The following is an 18391-nucleotide window of genomic DNA, read 5'->3' as shown; positions in this document are numbered from 1 at the left end:
GGATGGTTATGGGCCAAATGTGGGCTGGTGGGGCTAGTGTGGGTGGGGCATCTATGTTGACATGGATATGATGGGCTGAAGGGCCTGTTTCCATGCTGTGAGACTCTGTGACTAGTTGTGGAGGAGTCACGGATTGTGGTGGGGCTAGTGTATGTGGGGCATCTATGTTGGCATGGATATGATGGGCTGAAGGGCCTGTTTCCATGCTGTGAGACTCTGTGACTAGTTGTGGAGGAGTCACGGATTGTGGTGGGACTTCCAGTTGGAAGGCCATCTCCCGGTGTCAGGAATCCTTCTTCCACCTTAGTCCATGGACCGTGGTGGCCTCCATGTTATCTCACCCCTTCCACCTCTCTGTTGCAGCCGCTGAAGACAAAGCTGCCCCAGCGCCGGCCAGAATAGGCAGCCTGTCGGCGTCTGACCCCACGGCCAGCTCGGCCCGCCTCACCTGGACAACACTCACCACCTTTGACTCCTACCTGATCCAGTACAAGGTGCAGGGGTCGGAGGAGACACAGAACGTGACGGTGCCGGGCGGGAAGCGATGGTACCTCATCGCTGGTCTCCTTCCATCCACCAAATACACCATCTATATCTACGGGATCTCGGGGACCAAGCGGACACAGCCCCTCACCACCCACATCACCACCGCAGGTACCGTGGAAACCTCAATCGGTGATCAATATTGTGCAATGATCGTTTGTCTACATTCCTGAATGCACCGCCCATTCCATGTGATCATGGCTGATCAGCTACACAATCAGGTAGTACCCCGTTCGCCTTCTCCCAGGTATCACCTGCCTCCGCAAGATCTGGACGAATCGATCGAGTAACTGCATCCAATTCTCTCATCTGAGTAAGGGTAATCAAGAATTGGCCTCCAGTTGTAAGGTGAGGAGCGAAATATTTAATAGCGACAGATGGGCCACTATTTACACAAATGAATTGCGAGCATATTTAGCAAGCTGCCGGAGGAGGTTGTTGAGGGAGGTCTATAGACAATATGTAGACAATATACATTAGGTGCAGGAGGAGGCCATTCGGCCCTTCGAGCTTGCACCGCCATTCAATGTGATCATGGCTGATCATCCCCAATCAGTTCCCCATTCCTGCCTTCTCCCCAAATCCCCTGACTCCGCTATCTTTAAGAGCCCTATCTAGCTCTCTCTTGAAAGCATCCAGAGAACCGGCCTCCACCGCCCTCTGAGGCAGGAAATTCCACAGATTCACAACTCTCTGGGTAAAAAGTATTTCTTCATCTCTGTTCTAAATGGCCTACCCCTTATTCTTAAACTGTGGCCCCAGAGTCTGGACTCCCCCAACATCGGGAACATGTTTCCTGCCTCTAGCGTGTCCAAACCCTTAACAATCTAATATTTTTCAATAAGATCCCCTCACATCCTTCTACACTCCAGAGTATACAAGCCCAGCTGCTCCATTCTCTCAGCATATGACAGTCCCGCCATCCCGGGAATTTAGCTGGTGAACCTACGCTGCATTCCCCAATAGCAAGAATGTCCTTCCTCAATTTTGGAGACCAAAACTGCACACAATACTCAGTCTGGTGTGGTCTCAGTGGGGTCCTGTATAACTGCAGAAGGACTTCCTTGCTCCTATACTCATTTGGATAGGTGCATGGATGGGATAATTTGGTTGGTTATGGGCCAAATGTGGGCACGTTGGATAGTGTGGGTGGGGCATCTATGTTGACATGGATATGATGGGCTGAAGGGCCTGTTTCCATGCTGTGAGACTCTGTGACTAGTTGTGGAGGAGTCACGGATTGTGGTGGGACTTCCAGTTGGAAGGCCATCTCCCGGTGTCAGGAATCCTTCTTCCACCTTAGTCCATGGACCGTGGTGGCCTCCATGTTATCTCACCCCTTCCACCTCTCTGTTGCAGCCGCTGAAGACAAAGCTGCCCCAGCGCCGGCCAGAATAGGCAGCCTGTCGGCGTCTGACCCCACGGCCAGCTCGGCCCGCCTCACCTGGACAACACTCACCACCTTTGACTCCTACCTGATCCAGTACAAGGTGCAGGGGTCGGAGGAGACACAGAACGTGACGGTGCCGGGCGGGAAGCGATGGTACCTCATCGCTGGTCTCCTTCCATCCACCAAATACACCATCTATATCTACGGGATCTCGGGGACCAAGCGGACACAGCCCCTCACCACCCACATCACCACCGCAGGTACCGTGGAACCGACCCACCCCTCTCAATGGCAACATGTGTCACCTCCTAAGTCACTCTCCATTCATGTCCAGCAGGAATCTAGCTGTAGATCTCAAGACCATCACTGCCACAGTTGTTTACCACCAGTCTGAAGAAGGGTCTTGACCAGAAACTTCACCCAATCTTTCTCTTCAGAGATGCTGCCTGTCCCGCTGAATCACTCCAGCTCTTTAGACAATAGACATGGTGCAGGAGGAGGCCATTCGGCCTTCGAAGCCTGCACCGCCATTCAATGTGATCATGGCTGATCATCCACAATCAGTACCCCGTTCCTGCCCTCTCTCCCATATCCCCTGACTCCGCTATTATTAAGAGCTCTATCAACCTCTCTCTTGAAAGCATCCAGAGAATTGGCCTCCACTGCCCTCTGAGGCAGAGAATTCCACAGACTCACAACTCTCTGGGTGAAAAGGTTTTTCCTCATCTCTATTTTAAATGACTTACCCCTTATTCTTAAACTGTGGCCACTGGTTCTGGACTCCCCCAACATCGGGAACACTTTTCCTGCCTCTAGTGTGTCCAAACCCTTAATAATCTTATGTTTCAATCAGTTACCTTCTCATCCTTCTAAACTCCAGAGTGTACAAGCCCAGCTGCTCCATTCTTTCAGCATATGACAGTCCCACCATCCCGGGAATTAACCTGGTGAACCTACGCTGCACTCCCTCAATAGCAAGAATGTCCTTCCTCCAATTTGGAGACCAAAACTGCACACAATACTCCAGGTGTGGTCCCACTAGGACCCTGTACAACTGCAGAAGGACCTCTTTGCTCCTATACTAAACTCCTCTAGTTATGAAGGCCAACATGCCATTCGCTTTCTTCACTGCCTGCTGTACCTGCATGCTTACTTTCACAGACTGATGAACAAGGACCCCCAGATCCCGTTGTACTTCCCCTTTTCCCAACTTGACGCCATTTGGATGGCTTTTTGTGTGCATCTTATTATTTGTTTGCTTTAGTTTAGAGATATAGCACGGAATCAGGCCCATCGAGTCCATGCTCCGAGAATTTTTCCCCAGACACACTAATATCAAGATCCCGACACCACCAGGGGCAATTTGCAATTTTAATAGCGCCAAGTCAATCACTGACAAATGAATTGTAGCTCATTGGAGTGTGTGTGTGTGGTGGGGGGGGGGGGAGGGGGGTCCGGAGCACCTGGAGACAACCCACTCGGGTGCAGGGGAGGATGTACAAACTCCATGCAGCCAGCACCAGTAGTCAGGATCGAACCCGGGTCTCTGGCGCTGTGAGGCAGCAACTCTACCCATTGCACCACCGTGCCACCACTCCCACTGCCACTGGACATAAATATTTAGTTTAGTTTAGAGAGACGGGGTGGAATCAGGCCCTTCGGCCCATCTAGTCCACGCCGACCAGCCAACACCAATTCAATCCTACACACTGGGGGCAATTTGCAGAAGCCAATTAAACCACAAACCTGCGCGTCTTTGGGTTGTGGGATGAAACCAGAGCACCCGGAGAAAACCCACACAGTTCAGGGGAGGATGTACAAACTCCCTATAGATAACCCCTAGTCAGGATGTTACCCTAAAATGTTGCCTGGGTTTCAGCAACTAAGTTACAGAGAAAGGTTGAACAAGATAGGTCTTTATTCTTTGGAGCGCAGAAGGTTAAGGGGGGACTTGATAGAGGTCTTTAAAATGATGAGAGGGATAGACAGAGTTGACGTGAATAAGCTTTTTCCATTGAGAGTAGGGAAGATTCAAACAAGAGGACATGATTTGAGAATTAAGGGACTGAAGTTTAGGGGTAACATGAGGGGGACTTCTTTACTCAGAAGGTGGTGGCTGTGTGGAATGAGCTTCCCGTGGAACTGGTGGAGGCAGGTCGATTTTACATCATTTAAAAATAATTGGATAGGTATTATGGACGGGAAAGGAATTGGAGGTTGGTTATGGTCCCAAGTGCGGGCAGATGGGACCCCTGGGTGGGAATAAGTGTTGGCATGGACTAGAAGGGCTGAGAGGGCCTGTTTCCGTGCTGTGAATCTGTTATATTGGTTACTCCGATTAAATCGTGGTCTCTACCCATGTGCCACTGTGCTGCCACGGCCCTTGTCATCCTGATGGGCTTCCCATCACCACTGGGATGTTGGCCATGGTGGGCAGCCTTGCCCAATGCACCATCTCACCATCTCAACCTCTCTCCTGCAGACCCTGAGGAACCCGCAACACCGGCCAGAATAGGCAGCCTGTCGCCTCCCAAAGTCACGGCCAACTCGGCCCGCCTCACCTGGACAACACTCACCACCTTTGACTCCTACCTGATCCAGTACAAGGTGCAGGGGTCGGAGGAGACACAGAACGTGACGGTGCCGGGCGGGAAGCGATGGTACCTCATCGCTGGTCTCCTTCCATCCACCAAATACACCATCTATATCTACGGGATCTCGGGGACCAAGCGGACACAGCCCCTCACCACCCACTTCACCACCGCAGGTACCGTGGAACCGACCCACCCCTCTCAATGGCAACATGTGTCACCTCCTAAGTCTCTCTCCATTCATGTCCAGCAGGAATCTAGCTGTAGATCTCAAGACCATCACTGCCACAGTTGTTTACCACCAGTCTGAAGAAGGGTCTTGACCAGAAACTTCACCCAATCTTTCTCTTCAGAGATGCTGCCTGTCCCGCTGAATCACTCCAGCTCTTTAGACAATAGACAACAGGTGCAGGAATAGAGGCCATTCGGCCCTTCGAGCCAGCTCCGCCATTCAATGTGATCATGGCTGATCGTCCACAATCAGTACCCCGTTCCTGCCTTCTACCCATATCCCCTGACTCCGCTATCTTTAAGAGCCCTATCTAGCTCTCTCATGAAAGTATCCAGAGAACTGGCCACCACCGCCCACTGAGGCAGAGAATTCCACAGACTCACGACTCTCTGGGTGAAAAAGTGTTTCCTCATCTCTGTTCTAAACGGCCTACCCCTTATTCTTAAACTGTGGCCTCTGGTTCTGGACTCCCCCAACATGGGGAACATGTTTCCTGCCTCTAGTTTGTTCAAACCATTAATAGTCTTACATGTTTCATTATGATTCCTTCTCATCCTTCTAAACTCCAGAGTGTACAAGCCCAGCTGCTCCATTCTTTCAGCATATGACAGTCCCGCCATCCCGGGAATTAACCTGGTGAACCTACGCTGCACTCCCTCCATAGCAAGAATGTCCTTCCTCAAATTTTGAGACCAAAACTGCACACAATACTCCAGGTGTGGTCTCACTAGGGCCCTGTAGAACTGCAGAAGGACCTATTTGCTCCTATACTAAACTCCTCTAGTTATGAAGGCCAACATGCCATTCGCTTTCTTCACTGCCTGCTGTACCTGCATGCTTACTTTCACAGACTGATGAACAAGGACCCCCAGATCCCGTTGTACTTCCCCTTTTCCCAACTTGACGCCATTTGGATGGCTTTTTGTGTGCATCTTATTATTTGTTTGCTTTAGTTTAGAGATATAGCACGGAATCAGGCCCTTCTGCCCATCGAGTCCGCTCCGACCAGCGATCCCGACGTACTAATACTATCCCACACACACCAGGGGCAATTTGCAATTTTACCAAGTCAATCAACTGACAAACCTGTAGCTCATTGGAGTGTGTGTGTGTGTGTGGGGGGGGTGGGGGGTCCGGAGCACCTGGAGAAAACCCACTCGGGTCAGGGGAGGATGTACAAACTCCATGCAGCCAGCACCAGTAGTCAGGATCGAACCCGGGTCTCTGGCGCTGTGAGGCAGCAACTCTACCCATTGCACCACCGTGCCACCACTCCCACTGCCACTGGACATAAATATTTAGTTTAGTTTAGAGAGACGGGGTGGAATCAGGCCCTTCGGCCCATCGAGTCCACGCCGACCAGCCAACACCAATTCAATCCTACACACTGGGGGCAATTTGCAGAAGCCAATTAAACCACAAACCTGCGCATCTTTGGGTTGGGATCTGTTGCACCCGGAGAAAACCCACACAGTTCCAGGGAGGATGTACAAACTCCCTAATAGAAAACCCCTAGTCAGGATGTTTACCTAAAATGTTTGCCTGGGTTTCAGCAACTGTTACAGAGAATTAAACAAGATAGGTCTTATAGCGCAGAAGGTTAAGGGGGACTTGATAGAGGTCTTTAAAATGTGAGAGATAGACAGATTTGACGTGACTTTTTCTTGAGAGTAGGGAAAAAGATTCAAACAGAGTGATTTGAGAAGGGACTGAGTTTAGGGGTAACATTTCTTTACTCAGAGAGTGGTAATGAGCTTCCAGTGGAAGTGGTGGAGGCCGGTTCGATTTTATCATTTAAAAATAAATTGGATAGTTATATTGATGGGAAAGGAATGGAGGGTTATGGTCTGAGTGCGGGTAGATGGGACTAGGTGAGAATAAGTGTTCGGCACGGACTAGAAGGGCTGAGATGGCCTGTTTCCGTGCTGTAATTGTTATATGGTTACATAGGATTAAATCGTGGTCTCTACCCATGTGCCACTGTGCCGCCACGGCCCTTGTCATCCTGATGGGCTTCCCATCACCACTGGGATGTTGGCCATGGTGGGCAGCCTTGCCCAATGCACCATCTCACCATCTCAACCTCTCTCCTGCAGACCCTGAGGAACCCGCGACACCGGCCAGAATAGGCAGCCTGTCGCCTCCCAAAGTCACGGCCAACTCGGCCCGCCTCACCTGGACAACACTCACCACCTTTGACTCCTACCTGATCCAGTACAAGGTGCAGGGGTCGGAGGAGACACAGAACGTGACGGTGCCGGGCGGGAAGCGATGGTACCTCATCGCTGGTCTCCTTCCATCCACCAAATACACCATCTATATCTACGGGATCTCGGGGACCAAGCGGACACAGCCCCTCACCACCCACATCACCACCGCAGGTACCGTGGAACCGTCCCACCCCTCTCAATGGCAACATGTGTCACCTCCTAAGTCTCTCTGCATTCATGTCCAGCAGGAATCTAGCTGTAGATCTCAAGACCATCACTGCCACAGTTGTTTACCACCAGTCTGAAGAAGGGTCTTGACCAGAAACTTCACCCAATCTTTCTCTTCAGAGATGCTGCCTGTCCCGCTGAATCACTCCAGCTCTTTAGACAATAGACAATAGGTGCAGGAGGAGGCCATTCGGCCCTTCGAGCCAGCACCGTCATTCAATGTGATCATGGCTGATCATCCACAATCAGTACCCCGTTCCTGCCCTCTCCCCTTATCCCCTGACTCCGCTATCTTTAAGAGCCATATCTAACTCTCTCATGAAAGCATCCCGAGAACCTGCCTCCACCGCCCTCTGAGGCAGAGAATTCCACAGACTCACAACTCTCTGGGTGAAAAAGTGTTTCCTCATCTCTGTTCTAAACGGCTTACCCCTTATTGTCTTAAACTGTGGCCCCCTGGTTCTGGACTCCCCCAAACATCGGGAAATCATGCACCTGCCTCTAGTGTGTTCAAAACATTAATAGTCTTATATGTTTATCTAGCCTTCCACTTCACACCCTTCCAAACTCTATCTATCAAGCCCAGCCACTCCATACTCTACTTTGAGCTTCTTTGGAAGTGGTGACCCACCTTCGATTTTCTCTACTAAAAATCCCTCACCAGGTCCCCATCCCGGGAAAGGAATGGAGGGTTATGTCCCCCCCGGGTCCAACTGCCCGGACCAGTGGAGAGTAAGTGTTCGGCACGGACTAGAAGGGCTGAGGTGGCCTGTTTCCGTGCTGTAATTGTTATATGGTTACATAGGATTAAATCGTGGTCTCTACCCATGTGCCACTGTGCTGCCCTGGCCCTTGTCATCCTGATGGACTCTCCCATCACCACTGTCGGATCTTCCCCATGTCTCATCCCCCCCCCGTGCCCAATCACCCTCTCACTATCTCCCCTCTCTTCCTCAGACCCTGAGGAACCCCCGACACCCGGCCCCGAATAGGCCCCTGTCTCTCCCCCCCCCCTCACGGACACTCGGCTCCCGCCCTCCTCCCCAACATCCCACCTTTGACTCTCTACCCCCCGTCTCTACCCCCCGGGGTCGGAGGCCCCCCAGTCTCTCCCCCCCCCGGTGGGGGAAGCCCCGTCTCTCATCCCCTCTCTCCCCCATCCACAAATACCCCATCTCTCCCCCGGGATCTCGGGGACCAAGCTCTCACAGCCCCTCACCCCCACATCTCCACCCCAGTCCCTCCCCCGTGAGGGTCCCCGGGTTTATCTCCCCCATTATTGCTCTCCCCCTGTCTCACCCCTCTCTCCCCCCGTCTCCCCCTTACTCTCTCCCCTTGCTCTTGAGGAGTGCCCTGTATCTCCCCAGGTTAATTCTCTGGATGGAGGGCGGGACTGTCATATCTGAGAGAATGGAGCGGCTGGGCTTGTGTAACACCCCCTTTCTCTCCCTGGAGAGCAGGGATCTTCTTGAAACATATAAGATTGTTAAGGGTTTGGACCCTTTCTCTCCAGGCAAACATCTCCCGATGTTGGGGGGATCCAGAACCAGGGGCCACACCCCTGTCCCTCTCCCCCTGAATAAGCCATTTCTCTCGAAGAGACGAGGAAACCTTTTTCTCACCCTGTCTGGTGAGCTCTGTGGAATTCTCTGCCTCAGAGGGTCGGTGAAGGCAGTTTTCTCTGGATGAGCTTTCCAGAGAGAGCTCTCCCCCTGCTCTCCCCCTGTCTCTCCCCCAGGGGATCTGGGGAGAAAGGCAGGAACGGGGTACTGATTGGGCATGATCAGCCATGATCACTTGAATCTCGATGCTGGCTAGCAAGGGCCCCCTGGCCTCCCCCTGCACCTGTTGTCTATTGTCTCTCCCCAATGTTCTCGAGCCCTGTTACCTCCCCCTGTACGTCTCTGGAGTGTGGGAGGAAACAGTCAGCTCCCCCTGTACTTATCCCCCCTTCCACATCTACCATCCCTTCTTCTATCTATCTAGACCCTCCCACTCATACTCTCCTTTGCTTCTTCGGAAGTCGGGGAGTACCCCCTCGCTCTCTCCCTGGTCTCTCCTCCGTCTCTCTCTCCCCATCTCTCCCAAAATACACGAACAAACGGGCCTTGGAATAGTCTCTCCCCCCGTCTCTCTCCCCCTCTCTCTCCCCCTGGCCTTCTCTCCCCCTCTCCTCTGTCTCTCCCCCTCTCCCCCACCTCTCTCCCCCCATCTCCCTCCTCTCCCCTCCCCCCCGCTCTCTCTCCCCCCCGTATCTCTCCTCTTCCCCCATCTCTTCCCTCCCCCCCCCCCCCCCCCCCCCCGCACTCTCCCCCGGTCTCTCCCCCCTGTCTCTCACCCCCGCTCTCTCACCCCGCTCTCACCCCCCCCTCCACCCCCCCTCCCCTGAGCTCCCCCCCGGCACCGTCTCTCCCCTCTCTCATATTCCTTCCCATCTCTCTCCCTCTTCCCCCCCCCTATCCTCTCCCCTCGCTCCCCCTGTCTCTCACCCCGCTCTCACCCCTCCCCCGCTCTCTCACCCCGCTCTCTCCCCCTCTCTCCCCCCTCTCTCCGCCCCCCTCTCTCTCCCCGTGGTTTTCCCCCTTCCCCCCTCCCCCCTGCTCACACCTCCAGCCTCCCCCCGGGTCTCTCCCCTATCTCCCCCCGTTCTCATTAGGGGACCAAAACTGTACACAATACTGCACACATGACCTGCTCCCATTGCCCTGGGCCTGGGAACAGGTCACCATCTAATGGCGGTATGTGTTGGCTTGCAGCCTCCACGGTGAGGGAGGAGACGGCGGTGTACTCGCTGGACGGTGTGTCGGTGTCCAGGGTTACGGGTCACTCCCTACACCTGTCCGGGGCGGTCGCGGCGGGAGCCTCTGACCCCTCCCTGGTGGACTACGGAGCCCAGGGCGTGGGGGCGGACGTGAGGAAGCTCACGGTGACCGGGTCGCGGCGGTCCACGGCAGTGCGGGGCCTCAGTCTCGGCACCGCCGACAGTGTCCGTGTGTACGGGGCATCCCGGGGCCAACGCACCCAACCGCTCAGCCCCAAGGCCAACGCCACAGGTATTCCCACGCCAAGTTTAGCCTCCTGTCTGATGAAGGGTCCCGACCTGAATGTAAGCATGCAGGTACAGCAGGCAGTGAAGTAAGCGAATGGCCTGTTGGCCTTCGTAACAAGAAGAGTTGAGTACAGGAGCAAAGAGGTCCTTCTGCAGTTGTACAGGGCCCTAGTTAGGCCACACCTGGAGTATTGTGGGCAGTTTTGGTCCCCTAATTTGAGGAAGGACATTCTTGCTATTGAGGGAGCCCAGCGTAGGTTCACCAGGTTAATTCCAGGGATGGCGGGACTGTCATATGCTGAGAGAATGGAGCGGCTGTGGGCTTGTACACTCTGTGGAGTTTAGAAGGATGAGAGATCTTATTGAAACATATAAGATTATTGAGGGTTTGCACACGCTAGAGGCAGGAAACATGTGCCCGATGTTGGGGGAGTCCCGAACCAGGGGCCACACAGTTTAAGAATAAGGAGTAAGCCATTTAGAACGGAGACGAAGAGACACTTTTTCTCACAGAGAGTTGTGAGTCTGCGGAATTCTGTGCCTCTGAGGGCGGTGGAGGCCGGTTCTCTGGATGCTTTCAAGAGAGAGCTAGATAGGGCTCGTAAAAGATAGCAGAGTCAGGGGATATGGGGAGAAGGCAGGAACGGGGTACTGATTGGGGATGATCAGCCATGATCACAGTGAATGGTGGTGCTGGTTCGTATGGCCTCTACTCCTCCTGCACCTGTTGTCTATTGCCCATCTCCCATTCCTTTTCCAGAGATGCTGCCAGATCCGCTGAGTTACTCCAGCATTTTGTGTCTAATTTTAACATAGCTGTGTTGAGTATAGTTCAGTTTAGTTCAGTTTATCTTAGCTTAGATTAGTTTAGCTAAGTTTAGCTTAGCTTGGTTGGCTCGGCTTAGCTTGGTTTAGCACAGTTTACTTCCGTTTATCTTAGCTTAGTTTAGTTTAGCTCAGCCTAGTTGAGGTGTTCAGCGAAAAATCACTCAGTCCGCGCTTGGTTAATTTGTTATCACCCATAGAGGAACTAGGAACTGCAGGTGCTAGTCCACAAAAAGAAGACACAGAGTGGTAACTGGGGTCTCAGCATAAACATCGTTTCACAGAGTGCTGGAGTCAGCGGTTCAGGATGCAGCATCTGTGGAGAACATGGGAGTAACTAGCGTGAGCATCTGTGTTGGAAAGGGTGACGTTTCACAGAGTGCTGGAGTAACTCAGCGGGTCAGGCAGCATCTGTGGAGAACAGGATAGGTGACGTTTCACAGAGTGCTGGAGTAACTCAGCGGGTCAGGCAGCATCTGTGGGGGTGACGTTTCCAGTGGATCTCAGCGGGTCGGAAAAGCATGGAAAGCATGACTTGTTTTCCTGAGTTGCTGTCAATTTTCTCCACAAATGCTGCCTGACCCGCTGAGTTACTCCAGCACTCTGTGTCTTCTTTTGTCGTCCAGCACCTGCTAGCACTCTAGTGCCTTCCATTGTACATAGAGCTTGGTTCAACGGTGCCCAAGTTAGAAAAATAGGTCCATTCGGCCCCTCGAGCCAGCACCGCCATTCAATGTGATCATGGCTGATCATCCACAATCAGTACCCCGTTCCTGCTTTTTCCCCATATCCCTTAATTCCTTTACCCCTAAGAGCTAAATCTAATTCTCTCTTGAAAACATCAAGTAAATTAGAAACATTGAAACATAGACAATAGGTGCAGGAGTAGAGGCCATTCGGCCCTTCGAGCCAGCACCATTCGCCATTCAATATGATTATGGCTGATCATCCAACTCGGTATCCTGTACCTGCCTTCTCTCCATACCCCCCTGATCCCTTTAGCCACAAGGGCCACATCTAACTCCCTCTTAAATATAGCCAATGAACTGGCCTCAACTACCTTCTGTGGCAGAGAATTCCACAGATTCACCACTCTCTGTGTGAAAAATGTTTTTCTCATCTCGGTCCTAAAAGATTTTCCCCTTATCCTTAAACTGTGACCCCTTGTCCTGGACTTCCCCAACATCGGGAACAATCTTCCTGCATCTAGCCTGTCCACACCCCTTAAGAATTTTGTAAGTTTCTATAAGATTCCCCCTCAATCTTCTAAATTCTAGCGAGTACAAGCCGAGTCTATCCAGTCTTTCTTCATATGAAAGTCCTGACATCCCAGGAATCAGTCTGGTGAACCTTCTATGTACTCCCTCTATGGCAAGAATGTCTTTCCTCAGATTTGGAGACCAAAAACTGTACGCAATTCTCCAGGTGTGGTCTCACCAAGACCCTGTACAACTGCAGTAGAACCTCCCTGCTCCTGGACTCAAATCCTTTTGCTATGAATGCTAGTGGAATCGGCCTCCACTGCCGTCCGTGGCAGAGAATTCCCCAGATTCACAACTCTCTGGTTGAAGAAGTTTTTCCTCATCTCAGTCCTAAAAGGCCGACCCCTTATTCTTAATTATTGAAACATTTCCTTCCATTGTTTTAGGCTCGGACAGCAAGCTTGCCAAGAAGCCAGGTGAACTGGGCACCCTATCCGTTTCGCACATGACGCCTCAATCTTTCAAACTCTCTTGGACGGCAGCCAGAGGCTTTGATTCCTTCCTTGTCGAGTACAGCGCTGCAGGAGTGGGGGGCGTAAGCAACCTGACCGTCCCCTCAGCTCGCAGCTTCTCCTTCGTCAGAGGCCTGACTCCGGCCACCGTCTACACTGTCCATGTCTACGGCCTGGCGGGCGGGCAACGCTCAAAGCCACTGACCAAGCAGGTCACCACAGGTATTTACTGGGAGACAACAGGACATCTTCATGTACAGATACAGGTTCATGCGTACAGTTTTGGTCCCCTAATTTGAGGAAGGACATTCTTGCTATTGAGGGAGCCCAGCGTAGGTTCAACAGGTTAATTCCCGGGATGGCGGGACTGTCATATGTTGATAGAATGGAGCGGCTGTGGGCTTGTACACTCTGGAGTTTAGAAGGATGAGAGAGGATCTGATTGAAACATATAAGACTATTAAGGTTTTGGGCACACTAGAGGCAGGAAACATGTTCCTGATGTTGGGGGAGTCCAGAACCAGGGGCCACACAGTTTAAGAATAAGGGGCAAGTCATTTCGCACGGAGACGAGGAAACATTTTTTCAACCGGAGAGTTGTGAGTCTGTAGAATTCTCTGCCTCAGAGGGTGGTGGAGGCAGGTTCTCTGCATATTTTCAAGAGAGAGCTAGATAGGGCTCTTAAAGATAGTGGAGTCAAGGGATATGGGGAGAAGGCAGGAACGGGGTACTGATTGGGAATGATCAGCCATGATCACATTGAATGGCGGTGCTGGCTCGAAGGGCTGAATGGCCTACTCCTGCACCTGTTGTCTACTGTCTATAAAAGCAGGAACGGGGTACTGATTGTGGATGATCAGCCATGATCACATTGAATGGCGGTGCTGGCTCGAAGGGCTGAATGGCCTCTACTCCTGCACCTATTGTGGTGCCTGGAAGGGCAGAATGGCCTACTCTTGTACCTATTGTCAATGTTTCTAGTTTTCTATGACTCGGTGTGAAATGCTCTAAGGTGGTAAAGAATCTATGTTGTTTGTACCGTAGTTTCCTCGCGGCCAGAGGTCACCAAACCCGCTGACCTGAGCGGCCTGTCCGGCCGTCCCATGTCGCCCAGCGAGGTCAGCCTCTCCTGGGAGGCGAGGAGGGACTTTGACTCGTTCGTGGTGCAGTTCCGGCCCCAGGGCTCGGAGGACGTGCGCAAGGTGACGGTGAAGGGCAGCAGCCGAGCGCACATGGTCTCCGGCCTCCGGCCCTCCAGCAAGTACACCTTCTACCTGTACGGAGTGACCAGTGGTCGACACTCAGCCCCCATCTCCACCACTGTGGTCACCACAGGTACATCCGCCAGATTGATCCCTGGGATGGCGGGACTGTCATATGAGGAAAGAGTGAAAAGACTAGGCTTGTATTCACTGGAGTTTAGAAGGATGAGGGGGGGGATCTTATAGAAACATATACAATTATAAAAGGACTGTCATGATACACCAGTCATTGAAGGTAGGCATGCAGGTGCAGCAGGCAGTAAAGAAAGCCAATGGTATGTTGGCTTTCATAGCAAGAGGATTTGAGTATAGGAGCAGGGAGGTTCTACTGCAGTTGTACAGGGTCTTGGTGAGACCACACCTGGAGTATTGCGTACAGTTTTGGTCCCCTAATCTGAGGAAGGACATTATTGCCATAGAGGGAGTGCAGAGACGGTTCACCAGACTGATTCCTGGGATGTCAGGACTGTCTTATGAAGAAAGACTGGATAGACTTGGTTTGTACTCTCTAGAATTTAGGAGATTGAGAGGGGAACTTATAGAAACTTACAAAATTCTTAAGGGGTTGGACAGGCGAGATGCAGGAAGATTGTTCCCGATGTTGGGGAAGTCCAGGACAAGGGGTCACAGCTTAAGGATAAGGGGGAAATCCTTTAAAACCGAGATGAGGAGAACTTTTTTCACACAGAGAGTGGTGAATCTCTGGAACTCTCTGCCACAGAGGGTATTGAGGCCAGTTCATTGGCTATATTTAAGAGGGAGTTAGATGTGGCCCTTGTGGCCAAGGGGATCAGAGTGTATGGAGAGAAGGCAGGTACAGGATACTGAGTTGGATGATCAGCCATGATCATATTGAATGGCGGTGCAGGCTCTAAGGGCCGAATGGCCTCTCCTGCACCTAATGTTCTATGTTTTTATGTTCTATGTTTCTAGCCCTGGCTCAGGAAAAAATTTCCCAATGGGGGGCGATACCAGAACCCGGGCCTGCCAGTCTGAGAATAAAAGGAGGTCTTTAAGACTGAGGTGGCTTTTTCCACAGAGAGTCGGTGAATTGTGGTTTTCCACAGACAGGTAGGCTCCAATTCACCTGGAATGGTCAGCGCACTCAAGGGCTGAAGTCCTTGTCCGTGAAGGGAGGGGATGATCCACCATGTGGACCATAAGGGGCCGAATGCGTCGTAGATCGGAATCTAGGACGCCTTGTAGTGATACCCAACCCTGCCCACAGCTCTAGGGGGTCGTGGTGTCGCGCGCACCAAGGACTGTTGTTCCTTGGTGGTTCCTCTCTGTATCTACGGCTCTCCTAATGGGATGAGAGTGCAAACCCCCCTCCCCTCCTTCACCCCCCCCCCCCACCCACCCCCTCCTTCAACCCCCCCCCCCCTTTACACCCCCCCCCCACCCACTTTCTCTCCTCCTTCTCCTATCCCCTTTCCTACCCCCATTTTCCCCCACTTTACTCACCATTTTTCCCCATTCTATTCTCTCTCTCCCCATTTCCCCCCTCATTTCTCTGGCCCCCCCCATTCTCCCCTCTTTCTCCCCCCCTTCTCCCCTCTCCTTCATCCCCCCTTTCCTCCCCCCCTCTTTCCTCCCCCCCCATTCTCCCCCTCTTTCTCCCCCCCTCTCTCCCTCCCTTTCCCCCCCCTTTCTTCCTCCCCTCTTTCTCCTCCGCTTTCTTTCCCCCTTTCCCTCCCCCTTTCCTCCCCCATTCCCCCCCTTTCTCCCCCCTTTCTCCCCCTCATTCTCTCCCCTCTTTCCCCCTCCCCCTTTCTCCCCCTCTTTCCCCCCCTTTCCCCCTCTTTCCCCCCCCCTCTTTCCCTCCCTTTCCGTCCCCCCTCGTCCCCCTCCCCCCCCCCTTTCTCCCCCTCTTTCTCCCCCTTCTCCCCTCTCCCTCTCTCTTGCTCCTCCTTTTCCTCCCCCCTTCTCCCCCCTTCTCCGCCCTTTCTTTTCCTTTTCCCTCTTTTCTCCCACTTTCTCCCCCCCTTTCTCCCCGTCTCTTCCCATCCCCCTTTCTCTTCTCCCTCCTTTCCTCCCTTTGTTTCCCCCCCCCTTCTCCCCCCCTTTCTCCCCCCCTTTCCTCCCCCCTTTCTCTCCCCCTTTCTCTCCCCTTTTTCTCCCCCCCCCCTATTCTCCCCCCCTTTCTCCCCTCTTTCTCCCCCCCCCCCCCCCCTTTCCTCTCCTCTTCCCCCCTTTCCTCCCTTTTCTCCCCCTTCTGTTCCCTTCTCTCCTCCCTTTTCCCTCCCTTTGTTTCCTCCCTTTCTCTCCCTCTTTCCCCCCTCTTTCTCCCCCCTCTTTCCTCCCCCATCCTTTCTCTCCCCCTTTTCTCTCCCTCTTTACTCCCCTCCGCCCCCTCCCCCCCTTCTCTCCCCTCGCCTAGATATTCATATGTTTGCATATCAATATATCACCTTGCCCCCGGCCAGCAGGGATCGGATTTCCTGATGTGATCAATAATGATCCCACAGGATTCCCACTCGGATGCTGGGGAACATTCCTGGACTTCTTCTTATTCTGGGCGAATCTGAAGCAGTTCTTGAACAGTCGCTGCCTGCGATCTGCCGCGACTTGTCATCTCATTTAGGTTTATGGTGTCCCCATCATCGCCTGTCCAGTGTACCTGCTCTCTCCCCTCCCCTCCCCCTCCCCTTTCCCCCCCCCCCCCTTCCACTCCCCCCCCCCCCCCCCCCCCCCCCCCCCCCCCTCTCTCCCCCCCCCCCTCCCCCTCCCTCCCCCCCCCCCGCCCCCCCCCTCCCCTCTCCCCTTCCCCTCCCCTCCACTCACCCCCCTCCCCACCCTACAGTGCCTCCTCTCTCCTCCTCTCCTCCCCTGGCCACGCCCTCTCCCCCTTCCTCTTTCACCCCCCATCCTCTCCCCCCCCTTCCTCTCCCCCGTCTCCATCTACCTCCCACTCCCCCCTCCCCTCTCTTCCCCTCCCCTTCCCCTCCTTCCTCCCCTCAGCTCTCCCCCTCTCCCCTTCCCTCTCTCTCCCCTCCCCCCTTCTTCCCCCCACTTCACGCCCCTTGCCAAATGAATGCATGCCCCCCACCCTCGTTACCCCACCCCTCCCCCACATCGAGAGCAGGTTGGGGGCCAGAGTCCGTCGGGGTCCGGGAGTTGATGCGGAGGTTCTGTGACGAGCAGACGCTGGTCTCCAGTTGCCCGGCAGTGGTGGGAAGTTGTTCTCACCGCATCACTTTCTCTTGCCGCCCCACAGATGCCACTGAGCCGAGCTCCCCCCCTAGTCTGGGGGTCTCGGATATAAGCGCCGACTCGCTGCAGTTCTCCTGGACAGTGGAGCGGGTCTACCAGCTCTTCCTGGTCCAGTACCGGGCCCACGGCTCGTTCAGCTTCCACAACCTGACTGTGAACGCAGACAAGAGGTCCTACTCCATCATGGGGCTGGAACCCAGTACCAAGTACCTCGTCTACCTGTACGGGGTGTACAAGATGCACCTCACCAAGCTGATGGCCTTTGTAGCGACCACCACAGGTACATACACCACCGCAGGTAGACTATCACAGATACATACACTACCACAGATACATACACCACAGGTACATACACCACCACAGGTAGACCACCACAGGTACATACACCACCACAGGTACATACACCACCACAGGTACATACACCACCACAGGTACATACACCATCACAGGTAGACCACCACAGGTACATACACCACCACAGGTACATACACCACCATACACCACCACAGGTACATACACCACCACAGGTAGACCACCACACACAGGTACATACACCACAGTACATACACCACCACAGGTACATGTGACACCACAGTACATACACCACCCACAGGTACATACACCACCACAGGTCCATACACACACCACAGTACATACACCACCACAGGTACATACACCACCACAGGTACATACACCACAGGTACATACACCACCACAGGTACATACACCACCACAACATAGACCACCACAGTACATACACCACCACAGGTACATACACCACCACAGGTACATACACCACCACAGGTACATACACCACCACAGGTAGACCACCACAGGTACATACACCATCACAGGTACATACACCACCACAGGTAGACCACTACACAGGGTACATACACCACCACAGGTACATACCACAGTGTACCACCACAGGTACATACACCATCACACGCAGACCACCACCGGTAGACCACCACAGGTACATACACCACCACAGGTAGACCACCACAGGTAGACCACCACAGGTACATACACCATCACAGGTACAATACACCACCACAGGTACACCACCACAGGTACATACACCACCACAGGTAGACCACCACAGGTACATACATACACCACCACAGGTAC

The 18391-nt window shown here is 53.3% G+C and overlaps 1 protein-coding gene across 1 annotated transcript in view; it reads left to right on the top strand.

Annotated features, from left to right (window-relative positions):
• The window catches only part of LOC129715732 (tenascin-X-like), a 112605-nt gene that overhangs the window by 80283 nt on the left and 13931 nt on the right, over window positions 1-18391 (top strand). The window contains exons 21-27 of the mRNA XM_055665587.1: window positions 364-654; window positions 1903-2193; window positions 4416-4700; window positions 6853-7137; window positions 12717-13004; window positions 13827-14117; window positions 17262-17537. Coding sequence (XP_055521562.1) covers window positions 364-654; window positions 1903-2193; window positions 4416-4700; window positions 6853-7137; window positions 12717-13004; window positions 13827-14117; window positions 17262-17537 — 2007 coding nt within the window. The remainder of the gene's footprint in view (window positions 1-363; window positions 655-1902; window positions 2194-4415; window positions 4701-6852; window positions 7138-12716; window positions 13005-13826; window positions 14118-17261; window positions 17538-18391) is intronic.

This window comes from Leucoraja erinacea, unplaced genomic scaffold (genome assembly GCF_028641065.1).
Source record: "Leucoraja erinacea ecotype New England unplaced genomic scaffold, Leri_hhj_1 Leri_135S, whole genome shotgun sequence".
Lineage (NCBI taxonomy): Eukaryota > Metazoa > Chordata > Chondrichthyes > Rajiformes > Rajidae > Leucoraja > Leucoraja erinaceus.
This window is presented reverse-complemented; position numbering and strand designations above follow the sequence as displayed.